This window comes from Antrostomus carolinensis, unplaced genomic scaffold, assembly GCF_000700745.2.
Source record: "Antrostomus carolinensis isolate BGI_N321 unplaced genomic scaffold, ASM70074v2 scaffold3411, whole genome shotgun sequence".
Lineage (NCBI taxonomy): Eukaryota > Metazoa > Chordata > Aves > Caprimulgiformes > Caprimulgidae > Antrostomus > Antrostomus carolinensis.
The window spans coordinates 45,936-62,909 of NW_010293293.1; the positions used below are offsets into that span (position 1 = coordinate 45,936).

General features: G+C 40.7%; 1 protein-coding gene across 1 annotated transcript; it reads left to right on the top strand.

The window, feature by feature from the left end:
* The first annotated feature begins 478 nt into the window (after positions 1-478).
* On the top strand, positions 479-1,734 carry LRRC3B (leucine rich repeat containing 3B). The gene has a single exon (XM_010177204.1). The coding sequence runs from the start codon at positions 638-640 to the stop codon at positions 1,415-1,417; it is 780 nt and encodes a 259-aa protein (XP_010175506.1). The 5' UTR covers positions 479-637; the 3' UTR covers positions 1,418-1,734.
* Positions 1,735-16,974: the final 15,240 nt, after the last annotated feature.

Here is a 16,974-nt window from a genome sequence, read left to right on the forward strand (position 1 = left end):
ATATAGTACAAATATTTCCTTGCTGAATTACTTTGATTTGGACTTAAAATAGGGTAAATTATTTTGAGGTACTTACCTGTCACTTTTGCTGGAGATCCAACTCGGCTCCTATTAATGCTCCTTCTACTTTAGCAAGGGAAAATGTAATTTACTTTTTTATAGCTGTTTTAGAAAACTCTGTGACAAAAACATACCAGTGCCTCCTCTAATAAGTTTTAAAGCCCAAACTTGTGCAGTTTGTAATAAGTGTAGTCTATCCTCTTAAAAATGTACTGGGGACTTCTGTACTAAACTCAGATAATTGCTCATAGGAGTTACCTAAATAAATCCTCTGGTGCACTGATAGGATAATTAGATGATTGATTTAGTGTTGCACTTCACAATGACTTTGTTTTATTTCTATTTTTTTTAATGAAAACAAAATTGAAATTGGAGTTTATGGTATAAGGAACTTGTTTTCCTTCCTCTCTGTAGGTGTGATTCTAGGAAGAGTATTGACCATGAGGAAGGCCACATGTTAGTCAGTGTTTACTAATCCCACCGAAGAAAATGAAGGCACGTTTCAGCTTTGCTGATCCTTTTCCCACCACTGTTGGCTGAATGAGAAATGGTTGTGTGATTATGCTGACACCCCAGCATGCATTTGGTAGACCTGTGGTTAACTCGTTCCCTCTCCATGTGTCTGCTCTTACAAAGTTTTGTCCTCATGATACTGTGCTTTCATTCTGCCAGTATGTGCCCAAAAGGCTGCCTCTGTTCTCGCTCCGGAGGTCTGAACGTCAGCTGTAGCAATGCGAACCTCAAGGAAATACCCAGAGATCTTCCTCCAGAAACAGTCTTACTTTATTTGGACTCCAATCAGATAACATCTATCCCCAACGAAATTTTTAAGGACTTGCACCAACTGAGAGTCCTCAATTTATCAAAAAATGGGATTGAGTTTATAGATGAACATGCCTTCAAAGGGGTGGCAGAAACCTTGCAGACTCTGGATTTGTCCGAGAACCGGATTCAAAGTGTTCACAAAAACGCTTTCAACAACTTAAAGGCCAGAGCCAGAATTGCAAACAATCCCTGGCACTGTGACTGCACGCTGCAGCAGGTGTTGAGGAGCATGGCTTCCAACCACGAGACAGCCAACAACATCATCTGCAAGACTTCTGTGCTGGATGAACATGCTGGGAGACCCTTCCTCAATGCTGCCAATGATGCTGACCTCTGCAACCTTCCTAAAAAGACTACCGATTACGCCATGCTGGTCACCATGTTTGCCTGGTTCACCATGGTGATCTCATATGTGGTTTATTACGTCCGGCAAAATCAGGAGGATGCGAGGAGGCACCTTGAGTACTTGAAATCCCTGCCAAGCAGGCAAAAGAAACCAGATGAAGCTGATGACATTAGCACTGTGGTATAGTATTCTGAATACAATGACTGCCTTTGTGATGGAAACTAGATTTAGATGACACTAAAATCAGAGGTTTACTTTTACCATTCATTGTAAAAATTAAGACTTTTGGGGTTTTTTTTCTGTTTAACTGAATTACACCACTGTTGAGCTTTCTAACAGAAAGTTTTGTCTGGGTGGTTTACTTTATTTATTTCTCTGGTGGCATCCTAAAGCAAGTGAATTAATATGTAAATGTTAGTTTAGACCCATTCCACTATTTAATAACGAAATTTATTTTTTTAATTTAAAAAAACAAATAAAAGCTTAAATTTGAACCATGTAAACCATAGTAATTTATTGATCAGGAACCTGTTCGGTGCCAGAGCACACTTGGTTTGATCAGGTAGAAGAGAGGAGTGATGACAAACTGTGCTGTCAGAGGTCCGGGAGTGGAGGCTCCCCGAAGGGCACTTCTCTCCTTGAGGTGCCAGCTGAAGAGCTGGTGAATGGTAGCACATTTTGGGGTCTGCTCACCATGACAGGAGAGCACACAGTGTGGGGAGAGTAGAGTTCCCTGACTCCAGCTGTAAGGGACTGAAGCTTGGGTAAGACTCAGAGGGCATTTTGGCAGCACTGGGGAGGAGCCAACATGAAGGAGCTGCATTGCAGGATGTCGAAGAGAGGTGAGTGGGGAAATGCAGTGGGTTTTCATCTTATACCCTACCCACTTACTGCCTCCCAGGAGCTTCTGGCAGGTGTCCCCAGCACCGGGGAGCACACCAAGAATGCAAGAGCAAACTTAGTGTACTGTTCAAACTAGGAGTACCACTAGTTATGGAGAGGGGAAAAAAAAAAGTTAAATAAAATCAGTCTTTTTAATCCATATGTTGGTTTGTAATTAAAAGTGACTTTAATTTTAGAGTGCAGCCTTTTTTGAAAAGCTGAATTGAATAAGTGAATATATAGGCTGGGCATATTCTGTTGCATGTTAAAAAATATTTTTGTATGATTTTAAATGCGTAGGAAAATATAGAGCCCATGCAGTTAAACTCAGCCTTGAATCTGAAATGGATATTTTAAAGCTCTACTGTCCTTAAAAACATGATCGTTTTATCTTTTCGTATATAAACTTTTCAAAGGGAACAAATTCACAAGAATGTATTCCTCTTGTTCTTTATTAACATAATAAAATTATACTTGTCTCTGGGTTCCTATAGATCCAGTCTAACTGATGTTGGAATATGGATTGCAGAAGGGTGGACTAAAAATTGTATAAAATGCTGCTTCGAAAGAACAAATTTTAAAGGACAGCCTTAAAAAAAATAAAAAAAAAAAATTACGGAGTCATATCTCCCATTAGATTATCCATTATTTCTGTTACAATTCTCTTCTTTTATGTTTTAGAAGGCACAAGCTTGTTTATCTTACTTCTTTCAGAACATTGTTAAAGAATATCTAAAATTTATTCCAGAGAAGGTGAGAGAACGAGAAAAAAAAAAGACTTTGTAAATGTGCATGGAGTCAACTTTTTATGTAATCTTTGTGAGCTGAGTCCTGCCTGAGTAGCTGTTCTTGTGACCAGCTTAGCTGTTTGCATTGTTCTATCTTGACCAAGAGTTTTTGGCATATTAAGGGATTGTTAATATTTGTAAAGGGCACAGTCCAAAAAGTATCTATTCTCTGATATTTCTGCCTCCATCCTTCTCCCCCCCCCAACCATTAAGTGAAATTTTATTTTCAAAGGAGAGCAGGCTGTTTATTGCACATCCTGCTTAGTTTGCATTTTATACCTTCCTTTCTTCAATCTCTATCTTGCTGAACTTTCCAGCATGGCCAAAGTGCCACCCCCAGCTCCCCGAGCTCTGCATGGCCTCCTGCAGGAGCCCAAAGCAGTAGGGCTGAGTACACATGTGAATCTGAAGACAGCAGAGAAAATGTTAGATTGTACTGGCAATATAATGAGCCCTACTGAATGGGATGCAAAGTTCCCCTCTGTAGGCTGAGCCAAGTTCATTCCCGATATAATTCTCTTAATTTCTCCAAAATCTCCTTCAGGGTAAAATTTGCCTTGTTTCTATTGCTGTGTTCCCCAGGTGATATTTCAGATCCCAGCTAGTATGCTGCTTTTGGAAAAAAGCAGGGGGGACTAACTAAAAGCAGGGACTGAGCTGGAGGTACTGACTTAATCAAGAGTCCAGTGTTGTTTATTCACAACTAAACGCAGGAATTTCTTCACCAAATTTGCCCCAAATTATTTAAACAGCAACATTTCAAAAATCTGGACAGTGTTAAACACTTGAAAACACTTGCAGGTTTTTTAAATTTGCTTTTAAGCAGCATTTTTTTAAAAAAAGAAAACCTCTCCAAAACTGACTGACAGAACTATAAATAATTTATGTTTAGTTTTTGCATTTTCCTGCTTTATTGATCTGTAAGACTGGTTCTGGAGCTGGTACAGTTTTGCCCCAGCTGAGCTTCTGACTCTACATGTTTAAATCCTGACCAAAACAAATTAAAACCAAGTTCAGTAGTACTCTGTAGAAAGGCTCTGGAGAGATGGTTTCGTATCAGTTCTCCAGGTCTGCTGATTTAAGTGATTTAAGTGATTCCCTATCAAACCTCTTTCCCCACAAAACTTTTCTTGTCTTCTTTTAAAGCCAATATTGAAATATCTGTTTAAAATCTGAGAATCAAGGCAATGCTCTGACAACCAATGGATGAAAACTCGTCAAGCTGAATTTAGCTGATGAGAAAAATAAATTAAATCACTGTTCCTTAGGTGTGTGGACTTGACAGTACTAGTGCTCCTGACAACTCAAATATTTGAGCTACATCTCTTTGTTTAATTGAAAAGAAACAGAAAAGAAAGATAAAAACCATTGGCATATGAAGACTCTTGTTTTTATCATGTTTTACCATACATCTTTCTGTTCAAAACTACTGTCTAGAAAAGCCTATCCGCTGGCTTTTGAAGTCAATAGCACAAATGGCACAAACTTTTAAAACTTTGATTGCATAATACTCCAGCGTGTTATTTTATTTACCATAAGTTTTGCTAAAAAATGAGCAAATTTGTATATTTTTATAAATACAATGAAAGGAAATAGATTTTTCTGTATTCACAGGAGATAGTTTATGACAGAAAATAGAGGGAAATGCATGGCACAGTGAATCCTGATTTTTTTTGTTCGTTAAGATGTTTCAGGAAAAGTAGAACTAGGGCTCAATAGGTTAAGTGTGATTTATTTCGTTATCCTGGGGGGGGTTTTTTAAATCCTATTTTTTGTTTCTAAAGGGTAAAGTATAACTCTCAATGCTATTTTTCTTTTTTCTTTTTTCTTTTTTCTTTTTTTTTTTTTTTTTTTTTACTTTAGTGCTGATTTTTCTCTGCTAATTTCTGGTGTTATACTCTGTGGCTAAGATGTCTGGTGGTGCGTTTGGGCTGTGTGTATTTACTTTCACACATTATACTTTTATTCTGTTCTCAGTTTTTGTACCGAATTAGATACAGATATCTTCACCATTAATGTACGTTATGTTTCTAAGTCTTCAGTAGCAAGATCTTGCACCACAGTTGCCATATCTTTCAGGGGCTGAGTATGAACAGAAGGTGTGGTGATGCAGCTTCTGATCTTCCCAGGGAGTAAAGAGGAGAATTCTAGTTCACCAATGAGATACCATACCGAAAATGCACCACAGTGGTTTTGAATTTGAAGCACTAGGAAGTAAACAGAAAAAGGGAAAGTGAAAGGAGCAAGTGGAGTCTAAAATGCTTGAAGGTATCATGGAGTCTTGCAGCATGTCTTGATGTGCAGTGGGGTCTCAGAGTGAATCTAAATTGATTTTTAAAAGTGTGTCCTTGTACTCCCGCAGCTGGAAAAAGGCTATCATTGCTAAACAAGAGTTAATGAGATTTAAGGAGTTAAAAATATAGTCTTTAAAGTGTAGGAGTGAAATCTGAAGCAGGAAAATACAAGAGGGTGTAAATTCTGGTGGGGTTAGATGTAAAGCTGTAATATGGCCGAAACAAATGGGAACAAATGGGCAAATCAGAAACAGGAATCCCACCTTAGCAAGGGTCAAGAACTAGTCGAGTACTGAGGGAGCACTGTGAATAGATTGGGCAAATGTTTTGAAAAAAAATAGGCTAGCATGTGAGAAAGGGGAAAAATCATCCTACAAATTAGTTACTGGTTAAATGATAAACAAAAGTAAGAAGAAATTGTATGTTTTCTGGAAGGAGGATGGTTACTGAAATTTCTGAGAAGATGTTCCAAAGATCTCAGAATGGGGCCAACACTGTGCAATGTATTTCTGAGTGATCTAGAAAAGGAAGTTAATAATGAACTGATACCATTTGTGTATGATAAACAGTAATTGGGGGCAGTCCAACCTACAGCTAACTGTGAAGAAATACAGAAGGTTCTCGCATTTCTATCTTAGCAGATGATGATAAAATAAAGGTTGGATTTGGTGTGAATAATTGCAAAGTACTGCAGATGGCACATCCTCAGCTATGAACATAGGGATATTCTCTAAATTGGCTATAATCAAATGGGAAAACCATCTTGGAGGCACAGTGGGAAGCTCTTCGGTGACAAACACCAGAAATTATTAGGAGGGATATAGACAGCCAAACAGCTTGGCAGAATGGCATGATAAACCACTGAATAAAATTTGTGATGAAACCACATCTGTAACATTGCATTCAGGTCAGCTTCTCCTTGTTTCCAAACAAGTAGATCTGTGGTCTCCAAACTACACAAAATGTAGAAAAAGGCAATAAGTTAGTCAAGGGTAAGTTGTTTCCACAGGAGAAGACGTCCCCCAAGCATGGGGATGAAATTCCAGAAGAAGACACAGTAAGAACTGGAGTAGTACACAAAAGGTAACTTGAGAAAGAGTGATCTCTGTTTCTTACAACTTAAAATAGAGCAGTTCTGATTAAAGAATACCAGGCAGCAGGTGTTAGGTGGTTTGTTTTGGTTTTTTGTTTGGGTTTTTTTTGTTAGCATGCATCTAAGTGATAAAGTACAGGATACTGTGGAGAGGAAAACATATTCAAAGGTAGGAAAAATTCATGGCAATCAAAGTTGCCAGAGGTTATTTAACACTGCTCACATTGATACAGATACAGTTCTCAAGGACGAGTCCCTGCTCATCCCAGGAAGCAAGGATGGTTTCCTTATTAGGAAAGGCTCCCAAGTCTGTGCTGCTGTTACTCTCTCTGAGGTGCTGCTGCAGGTGTTTGCTGAAGAAGGGAAGGTGGGTTTGTTTTTATGGCACCAATGCTCTGGAGAGATGCAAACCATTCTGCACTGCCCTCTCTGTGAGGCAGGAGGGGGCATTTGTTGTGTGGAGAAGGAGGTTTTACTTGCATGGAGTGGGAATTAAGCCCAGGAAAAACAAAATCACACTTAACTCTTGGCATCTCCTCGCTGTGATTTGCAGCACTAACTGCCGGGTGGGGCTCGGGCACTCCATGCTCAGTTGTGCCAAGCCTGTGTGCACTGAAGGAGTGACAGCTTCAGCTCTGTTTTTCTCCTAAGAGATAGTTATGTCCCTTGGAGGAGATTTCCTGAAGTGGTTGTGAGTCTGAATACAGCTGCTAAATTAAACAAAACTCCAGAATGAAAAATGAGATGGTTTTAAGCTTTCCCCGCTGCAGGGAAAATTAAGCAGCAGTTAAGGATTTGGGAATTCAAACATCTGTATAATTCTTAATGCTGCTGTGAGATTTCAAATGCACATTGTGAGCATTGTGCTGGTTTGGTGGGGCAGTCTGCAAGCAGATTTCATAAAGATGCAACAATCTCCAAAGCCTGTTAGTGGCAGATTAAACTGGGCATTGGCGGGGTGGGGGGAGGACAACAGACCAAAAAAAACCCGCCAAACACAAAACAAAAAAGGTCCATATGTTGAACAGTCTGTTTAGATATCTTTATCCTTCACGATTACTAGTCTGCTTCATAATCAAAGTTTGTCAGCACTAGATTTTTTCACAGCTACATCTTAATTTGGAAAAGTAGTTCTTTTAAAATATATCTGCCCTAGCAGTGGTAGTATCTGACCTGACAGTACCAGTATTTAAAAGGTGATTGAAGTTTAACATATTAGCTAAACCTCATCTGCACCGGGACCTGTTTGTATACCTGTCTGCATAGGCACATAAAAATATTTAGCTATATATTTAAAATTATACATTTTCTTCTCATAGGTGTGGCTATGAGACCATGCTCTTTCACATATGCTCTAAAAGTTTTTAACGTAAAAAAGCAAGAAAAAAATTGGAAAGGAAAAACAGACTTCAGAACTTTTAGGTCCTCTTCGTAAAATCAGAGCTGGAGAAAAAGGAAGAAAAAAGAAGCCCTAGCACAACCTATTCTTGTTTTGTTTTGGTTTTTTTTTTTTGAGGATTAGCTTTGTGCTCAGTGCTGCATTTCATGGTTTACCAAGTTTTTATTTCTGTACCTAAGCCAGATTAGCATTCACTTTCAGCAAAGTCTTTTATAAATGGAGTTCTCAGCAACAGAAAATACCAAGGCTTATCAAGTTGGCTGAAGGAAATCGTGAATACAACAAATAAGCTCTCTAGACAGTATTTCTATATTCTTTTAATTAAATTTAGTGACGAAGGAAAAGAGTTGTTGAATTAAGGTAAAGCTGGAGAGATTTCAGATTCTCAAGCAGCTGCTGGCTTTTATATTCTTAATGGGGCTGTGTAAGGGGTAACCAACACACCTTTTTGCTGCTCTGTTTCAGAAGCTACAGGTCTGGTTGCTATTGCAGAACACACAACCTTTTCTCTCTTTCTTCGTGCAGTCGCTAAGGACAAGGGCTTTGGGAAGTGTCGTGCCTGGGAAATGCCACCCTCAGAGCTCAGAGTCCCACCTCAGCAGCGGCAGGAATGTTGGTTTAGGCCATATGTAAAAGGGGGGAAGCTGCTATTTGGATGACATCTGTGAACCCTCCTGAAGTGACTCAGTAGCAGAGACATGACAGCTCAGGATCCCAGACACCTCGTTCCTTAAAACCATAGGGTGCTTTTTCCTGACAGGGCATCCTGAGGTGCTGATGAAGCCAAATTATCTGGGTAAGCCAATTTCATGACTACTTTTCTACAGAATGACACATTAGTTTTGGGACATCAAACTCTCCAGTACTATAAACTGAAAAACACCTGCACAGCCAGTTTGATTTTCAAGAAGGGTGTGTCTAACCTCATTGCAGCTATAGTCAAAATGTTAGAATTTTTTTCCCCTCTCTTTAGTCTTTTGTTGTTCAATATGACCTTTGTGGTTGAATACTCTTCATAGCTGTGCATCCTGAATCTTCAGCAAGCTTGTTTTCACTTATCAAAAATTATTTTCTATTGCTACAAATGGTAGAAGTCACTGGGAAATAGATTTGGTCTTTTCTCATAGTTTTTACAAGATTCATGAACTGATTAATATACTAGGGCTTTTTACAAAGAAAATTAGATATGATGCACATACACAAGCTTTATAAAAATGGCTGATCAATAAATGAACAAAGTGGAATTTACTGTATTTTATTTTGAAGTTCTGAAGTGGAGAAGGACAGCCTATCTGTTTGGAAGGGCTGGGTAACTTACAAAGGTGTTACTTCAAAAGACAAGCTCTGCAGTACTTTGAACCATTTATTTCTCTTCAAAAACTGTGGCAACCCTGAAACTATAATTGGAAGCATCATACCAGTGCCAAATTGTAATGCTGAAAAAATTATTTTTTTTATGATAAAGGAAAATAAATCTCTATCTTGGGTTCTCACATTGTGATGTTGTCATGGTTTAACCACAATTCCTGTCTGAACTTGAATTTGTGCTTTCTTTATTGACAGACTTTCTTGCCAAATCCAGGAATGAACTTTGGGCTGCATATAAAACGGAAGTTTTGCCATTGCTATGGGATCAACATTTCTGCAATAAACATGTTATTGATATGAGGTGAACTGAGCGACTGTTCTGGCAATTGCTTTTGTACTGAAGGGGTTAATGTAGCTTTAACCTCTAAATAATGGCATCTCACAGCTCTGCAGTGGTTCACCCTCTGAATTCCAGAGTGGCAATGAGGAACTAGCCTTTCCTTATGCTGGTGGCAAACAGCAATTTTAATTGTCTTAAGTTTTCATTGTTTCTATGATAGAAGGCAGATGGTGTCTTTTTGTATTTGGCTGGATGTAGACCTCTCTGGATTCTGTAAGTGAGTGTGTATGAGGGCAGGTTTCTTCAGTGTAAAAAAAGGCAGTATTGAAGTGAGCTGACTGCATGTTATTAGCTTGCAGTAATGGGTCACTGTTCAGCCAGCATCACCCACAAAGTTAGTTTATAGCAAAATTGCTGGAGTCAGCAGGCTTCTGGAAAATAACCACCATTATTGTTTAAATGCTTGTATTTTTTTCATTATTTTTCGACAGTTACTGCTGTTCTGCACCATTATGTCCTCTGTGAGCACCACTGTGAAACTGAGCAAAAAGTTGTCTTGGAAGGAACAAGCTTTAAATTTTCAGGCTCTCCTTAAGGGGTAGAGGAAAGGTCTTTCATGGAAACTACCTCAGTTAGTACCACAGTACATAATTGTGGACCTGAGGAGATCTGACACACATTTCATGCCTGGCCCCTGACTGCCTCAATAAATAGATGCCGTACTTAGCACAGAGAACAAATGGTTTGGGCTGTGAAGAGTGAGTCGTTCAGAGCTGAGCTGCTTTTCCTGAAAACCCACAGAAATGCAATGATTAAATAGGCTTTACGTTTGGAAAATCTTGAAAGTCTTTAATCAGTGTTGAGATGCTTTTCCTTCTGATGCCAGTAGATTTGTTTGACACAGCATGGAGATGACTATATATATATTGCAGTCAGTTTTAGCTGCTGGAGGTATATGGGTGATAACTGCTCACATTATGTGAGCACAGTATTAGGTGCCTGATGAGACATGGACCAGTTAGAACGAGTCCAGAGGAGGCCGTGAGGATGATCCAAGGGCTGGAGCACCTCTCCTATGAGGACAGGCTGAGAGAGATGGGGCTGTTCAGCCTGGAGAAGAGAAGGCTCTGGGGAGATCTTATAGCGGCTTCCAGTACCTGAAGGGGCTACAAGAAAGCTGGGGAAGGACTTTTTTCAAGGGCAGGTAGTGATAGAACAAGGGGAAATGGCTTTAAACTGGAAGAGGGGAGGCTTAGATTAGATATTAGGAAGAAATTATTTCCTGTGAGCGTGGTCAGACACTGGAACAGGTTGCCCAGAGAAGCTGTGGATGCCCCCTCCCTGGAAGTGTTCAAGGCCAGGCTGGATGAGGCTTTGAGCGACCTGGTCTAGTGGAAGGTGTCCTTGCTGATGGCAGGGGTGTTGGAACTGGATGATCTTTAAGGTCCCTTCCAGCCCAAACCATTCTATGTTTCTGTATGATTCTATGATTCTGTGAGTGTCTTCCTTCTGCTGCAGGTGTTGGATTGAGCAAAACAGAACCAGCTTTTCAGGACAAACTGAGAAGATGCCTGTGAAAGGCGCTACATGGTCTGGCTGAAGATTTGGAGAGTGAGCAGATGGTATCCCTTACTGCAGGCCTGATGAAACTCTTTCTGATGAACTTGGTTTGAAATGACAGTTCTCATCCCTTGTGGAAAACCACATCAGTTCATGACACATGGACTTCAGCTGTTCCAGCCTCCTGTCCCCGTGCCTGTGTGTGTGCACTTGTGTGGGTGTGGTAACATTGAACTCAGCTGGGTCTTGCTGGTAGGAGAGTGGGAATTTATATTTTTGAGTGTGAGTATACAGTGCGTATACAGACTGGGAAGCTGCAATATCCTGGGGAAGCTATGCACAGGTTGTTGGAGAGTGGGTGGGAGAAGGTCAGAAGGTGCTCGCCATGGTCACGTGCTATTCCAGAGTTGATGTAAAAGGTTCATTATTATTTTGTCTTCTGTTCTCTTGCTGGCCTAATGCCTTTTCTGTACAAATGAAAGCAGAGTAATTAAATCATTATTAATCACTGTCATAATGTACTCATAATTACTGCATGTTATGTGTCACGTCAGAACCTGCCAGCTTGCTTTTGTCTGAGGCCACTTTTCCAGGGCAAGGGGTCAGCCAAGTTCTTGGTGCATCCCTACCTGACTGCAGGCCACCTGCCCCGGAGCAAAACACACCTTGTTCATGTGACAGCTATGGTCAGGGGGAGTTCTCCATGTCCTTCAGTGGCAAGCTATCTGCTTGTCTGTCAGATATGGTGTATTTCCACATGTAAACTTAATTTCCTATCCAAGAGAAGAGGTCAGGCAGAGGGGCAGGGCGAGGGATGATGGGAATCTGCTTCTTGTGCTCCAGGGAGAAAGGAGTAGTTGGATTGGATGAAGGAGGACCTGATTTGAAGCAAGGGGTTATAGAAATGCCTGGAAAAGACAGTAAACTCCACAAACCTGGTATTCTGCATATGTGAGAAGCCCCAAGCTCTCTGCAGAGAGCGAAGGAAGGGAAGGGAGAGGCTGAAGTAAGATGACTGCCTGGAGAGGGTGCTCTGCACAGGGGTATGCATTCATTTGGGCAGCTGCTGGGGAGAGGGAGATGCAGAGGGAATTTCCCCCCTTCAATTACTGTGACCCTTGCTGACACTGTGACTTGTTTTCCACCTCCCATAACACCATTGACACTTCTCTGTGCTTCAGAAAAGATGTTGGGGACGAAGCTGAGCTGGAAGAGAGGGCTGTTAGGATGTTTATGCTTCTGATGAGGAGATCAGTTGCCCAGCCCCACCCAGCCTGGCCAGAGTGTTTCTGCCTCACTACCTGCAGCATCTGAAGCCTCCATGGCATGTTGACCTGGGTTGGTAGGAGGCATCCCACTGCTAGCCCTGCTCCTGCTGCAAGGCTGGTTCCCACTGAATGGGATGTGGGAGAAAAGGTGCCAACTGCTGTGGTGGCTGCTGCTCATCGGTTGATCAGCCACTGCCACATTGTCACCCCACAGCTTGCCTGATGCTTGGCTCTTCCTTGCCCGGACCGCATCAACTCTGAAGAAGAAAGGTATTTTTCTTGTCAGGCAGCAAATTATAAATAATGTCCATGCTCTGCTCTCCCACAGATAGATGTTTAAACCAGCTGTATGCATCTTTCAAAATGCAGGGAAGATGTAGTGAAGAAGGGAGCAGGCTATATAAATCAAGTCGTCCTTCGCATGCTTCTCCCTGCTTTGTCTGTCTTTTTAAAAATCCATAAACCAGGAGACCACCTACCCTGCTGTAATACCTTCCTGGGTGAAATCCAAAAGTGTAGAAGGTCAGATCCGTACTTCCAGTAGTTTGATGTAATTCCATTAAAATCAAAGGAGATGTTCTCATTTATTACAGTGAAAGTCCTTTTACAGAAAGCACCTTTAACTGCCAGCCTCCTCACTGAGCCTGAGGGAAAGAAATCCATGGTAATTTTGTGAGGGGGGCGGGGGGGGATATTTAGCCTAACTAGTTTAAAGGTGCTTGTTGTTCCTATTTAATTTTTTCCTAGGGATTCCTATCAGAGAAAAAGATACTGATACGAGGGTTTGGGTTGGCACAAGTTTATTTCAGCATTGACTTAAAATGTCAGGGCTAAGTAGATCAAGAAGAATAACACTCAAATGATGAGAGCTTCAAGGCTTTGCAGATAACAAAGAGAATCTAATTTTAATTATGATCTTCAGTGAATTTTGAAAAGGTCATAGTCTTTCATCAGTGTGTAGAAGGACAAGGAGCATCTGCATTAACTCCTCTCACACTTTAAAGGTAGTAGTACTCCTGGCTTTTAGCCCAAAGCCTGGGAAAGCCAATATGACTTGTTTTTTCCCTGTAATTATCTGGAACAATATTTTAAATGTCATTGCTGCACTGCAAGGACAATAAAGGAGGGCTAAGAAAGAGCAGTTATAATCTAACTAGAAAGTACGAGGGACAGGTGAAGACTTGTGTCTCTGCTCCTTTTTCTTGTAAGACCATGCTAGTATACCACAAAGACATGGAGGCAGAAGAAGGAAGAAGTGAGAAGCCCATGTGTGTTCAGAAGGCCTATTATGACCAGGTTAGTTTTGCTACATATTTATCTTCTGCAAAGTTGACAGTGGAGCAATTAGTCCACCTGAATATACATATGTATATATAATTGTTTCTCTGTGTGCGAGTACATACGTGTACATACATGGCAGGGTGAATGGTATCTTGTGAGTGCAAAATGTCATCTACTGAACCATATTTTCTGATCTTTTTCTCCAAGTTTCTTACCCTCCCACCAATTCCTATCATGTTGCTGTGGCTAAATCTTCCCTAAACTTTTCTCATGTCACATTAATTGTGTGCCAGTGAACAGGGTCTGATGAGTAAATTTCTAAAACTGAACTGGTGAGATGCTGTACCTTTCAGGCTAAAATGCCAAAATGTCCTTTGGTTGACTCAAGATATACCTCCCTCCTAGTTTGGAGGTACCTCCCTCACCAAACAAGATTTTAAAAATTTAAACAAATTTTAAAATATCAGTCTTAGGCTTTGTCTTAACTTTAAAACTATACTTTTGAATCAGAGGTTAATTAATTGAAGTGGTTATAATGGTAGTATTATGTCCCTTACTTCCACAGGGAATTTGCAGAGAAATAGTTTGTAAGCAGGCATCCTGTATTTAAAAATAACCTTGTTTTGCAGGCATATATAACTTGTTTTAGATACAGTTGCTGTCTCTTCCTAAGATCCTTATCATTGTCAAGGAAATGAGAATTTCTCTGGGGCTGTTATCACTGTGATTCCATGAAATATAGTCAAGTACCTTAAGTGTAAACCCTTGTTGCTTGCTGCCAGCCTTTTCTAGGACCTCAGCGTTCTTAGACATGAGTGGTATGGATGGGAGACCTGTCTGCTGGAGTGCTTGATATCAACAAAGCCTAAGAAACTCCAGATGAAATACAGGAGTATTGCTCAGCTTTTAGACAAATATACCTTGGTAAAGCTCACCTGTGAAGGAAAAGATGTACCGAGAATGCTTGGAGAGGTGTTCAGAAAACAGATGGTTCAGTTTCATTTTTTCCACCTTCCTTGTTTTTCACTTTTGAAATTGAAGTTCTACCAGGGCTTCAAAATTTTACAGTGACGGGAGAAATAGCAAAGTGGTGAGTTGCCACAGCCAAATGACAAGTTGTTTAATAAGAGAAAGGAAAATGTTTTTTTAAGTCAGACTATCTCAAACTCTACTAGCAGGTTTTTTGGCTTTTTTTTTTTTTTTTTTTCCAATGGCTAATTAACATCAGATAAAAGACATCTTAAAGTCTGTAATAACAATTTTACTTATTCATGGAGGCTGGAGCAACTCTCCTACGAAGACAGGCTGAGAGAGTTGGGGCTGTTCAGCCTGGAGAAGAGAAGGCTCCAGGGAGATCTTATAGCAGCTTCCAGTACCTGAAGGGGCTACAAGAAAGCTGGGGAGGGACTTCTTATAAGGGCAGTTAATGACAGAACAAGGGGAAATGGGTTTAAGCTGAAAGAGGGTAGGTTTAGATTAGATACTAGGAAGAAATTCTTTCCTGTGAGGGTGGTCAGACACTGGAACAGGTTGCCCAAGGAAGTTGTGGCTGCCCCCTCCCTGGAAGTGTTTAAGACCAGGCTGGATGAGGCTTTGAGCAACCTGATCTAGTGGAAGGTGTCCCTGCTGAAGGCGGGGGGATTGGAACTAGATGATCTTTAAGGTCTCTTCCAACCCAAACCATTTTATGATTCTATGAAAATAAACATCTTTGATGCATCCTTTGTTAAGGCTTGGAAAGTCTGAAAGGCTAAACTCAAGATCTTTCATGTAGGTCTGAAGTAAAAGAAAATCAAGAAGGTTTTAGCTTTTTTCTCTTCATCTGTCCTTTACCCAGCAGCTGTAATTTAGCCACGAAATAGATGAGGAATGCAAGCTCCATAGAAAATATGTACATTCTCTCCTGTCAGCTACAATAGAAGGAATATTTAGTGTACAGGTTTCATCTGCTGCTTTAATTTCTTTTAATTCCACAAAGTTTCAAGCTAATCTGTGTTCCAGCTCTAAGTATTAGGACCAGATTTACAAAACCTCAAGCAAAAGTCTGATTTAGATTTATAAATCTGGCCTTGATGATGAGACTTAGAGCTGGATTATTCAGATTGTTTTGGAAGTCGAGGGGATTTAAAACTTGTCTAAGAACAAGGCTCCTTTAGCGTCTTTTTAATGAAGACCCTAAGTTTAGAAATGCCTGCTTAGGAAGAAGGTAAAAGACAGAAATCAAAACATATTTCTTTAAAATAAAAAACCCCAATTCTTAATTTCAAAAGTGTAGGGCAGCCTAGGAGAATGAAGCCAAGCCCAGGACCACTTGTTGTTGTGCCAAGCTATGGTGCTCACAGATGGTGAGTGAGGGTTTATGGTGACACTGTTGCCAGCGGGGCGGGAATTGAGCAGACAGGAGCTGCTCTTTCTAGCTCCACCTGGGGCAAGGGCAAGGTGTGGGCTTGGCTCTCTCAGACAGTGTGGTGGTTTGTCAACCTAGTCATCAGCAAGAGTTGGCCTCCATGCTCTGCACCTTCCCCACCATGCATGGGGCTGGTATGGTGCTCACCCAGTTCATCTCCCAGATCACCCCCAGGTGTGGGAATGTTTGTGACAAATGTGTGTTTTGCCTTTGCTTTGTTTCTCCCTGACAGTCACTGAAGGCAAGGTTGGGTCCTCTGGTTCAATACAGAACAATGACAAGCCCCAGTAGGGTCTAAGGGCTGGGGAGTGCTCTGTAGATATATGCAAATCCAAGCTCTGCAAAACAGTTTGTCTCCCTCATTCATCCCAGACCAATAATGAGAGGAAGTGTATTTGGAAAAGGAGTTGCACATTTTGGGGACGTGGTTTTCTAAATGCAAAGTGTTAACTATACCTCTTACAGTTAGGGAGACTCCAGCATTGTGAGAATATGACCTAAAGAACTCCTCTAAAACGCAGGCAGCTTGCTAATGTCCACTTTTAAAGATAAGACATTGCTTTTGTATCATGTTTTCTAGAATTGTCTCCAGGGAACAACTACATTTACTTCAGTGACCCAAATGAAGATTAAGGGCTCAGACTATCTGAATGCTTGGCTACTCATTACAACTAAAGGTCTTGGTGTCAGACATCATATCGTATGTATTAACCAGCTGTCCAGGAAAGTCTAGCTTTAGAAATACGTGACATACTGAAGTGCTTCCATTTTGCTCATCGAATCCAGCATGAAGATCAATTTGTGCATCTGCAGGCTCTTCAAAAGTAGCTGATGACAGAATTGCTTGTTTGCTCAGAGTCAAACTTCTATGGCTTGTTACATGGTGTGTGACTTTCTGAGTTCACCTTCCTCTCTTGTTTTTGTGGTTATCCTGGTAAAGAGGTTGGGGAAACAACAGAGAACTTTAAAAGAGACTAAGGTGAAAAATCCACTCTGTGGCAGAATTTTAGGATTAAGAGAAACTGTGGTTTATGTGGTCGCCTAATGTACCCAGCTGTCTAAACTATTTTCTCTCACCTAAGATCTGTCAATGTTGGGAACATCTGCTAAGGTGTTCCACTGC

Excerpts from the sequence above, each read along its gene's own strand:
- LRRC3B (XM_010177204.1), top strand. The coding sequence starts at position 638 with ATGCATTTGGTAGACCTGTGGTTAACTCGTTCCCTCTCCATGTGTCTG.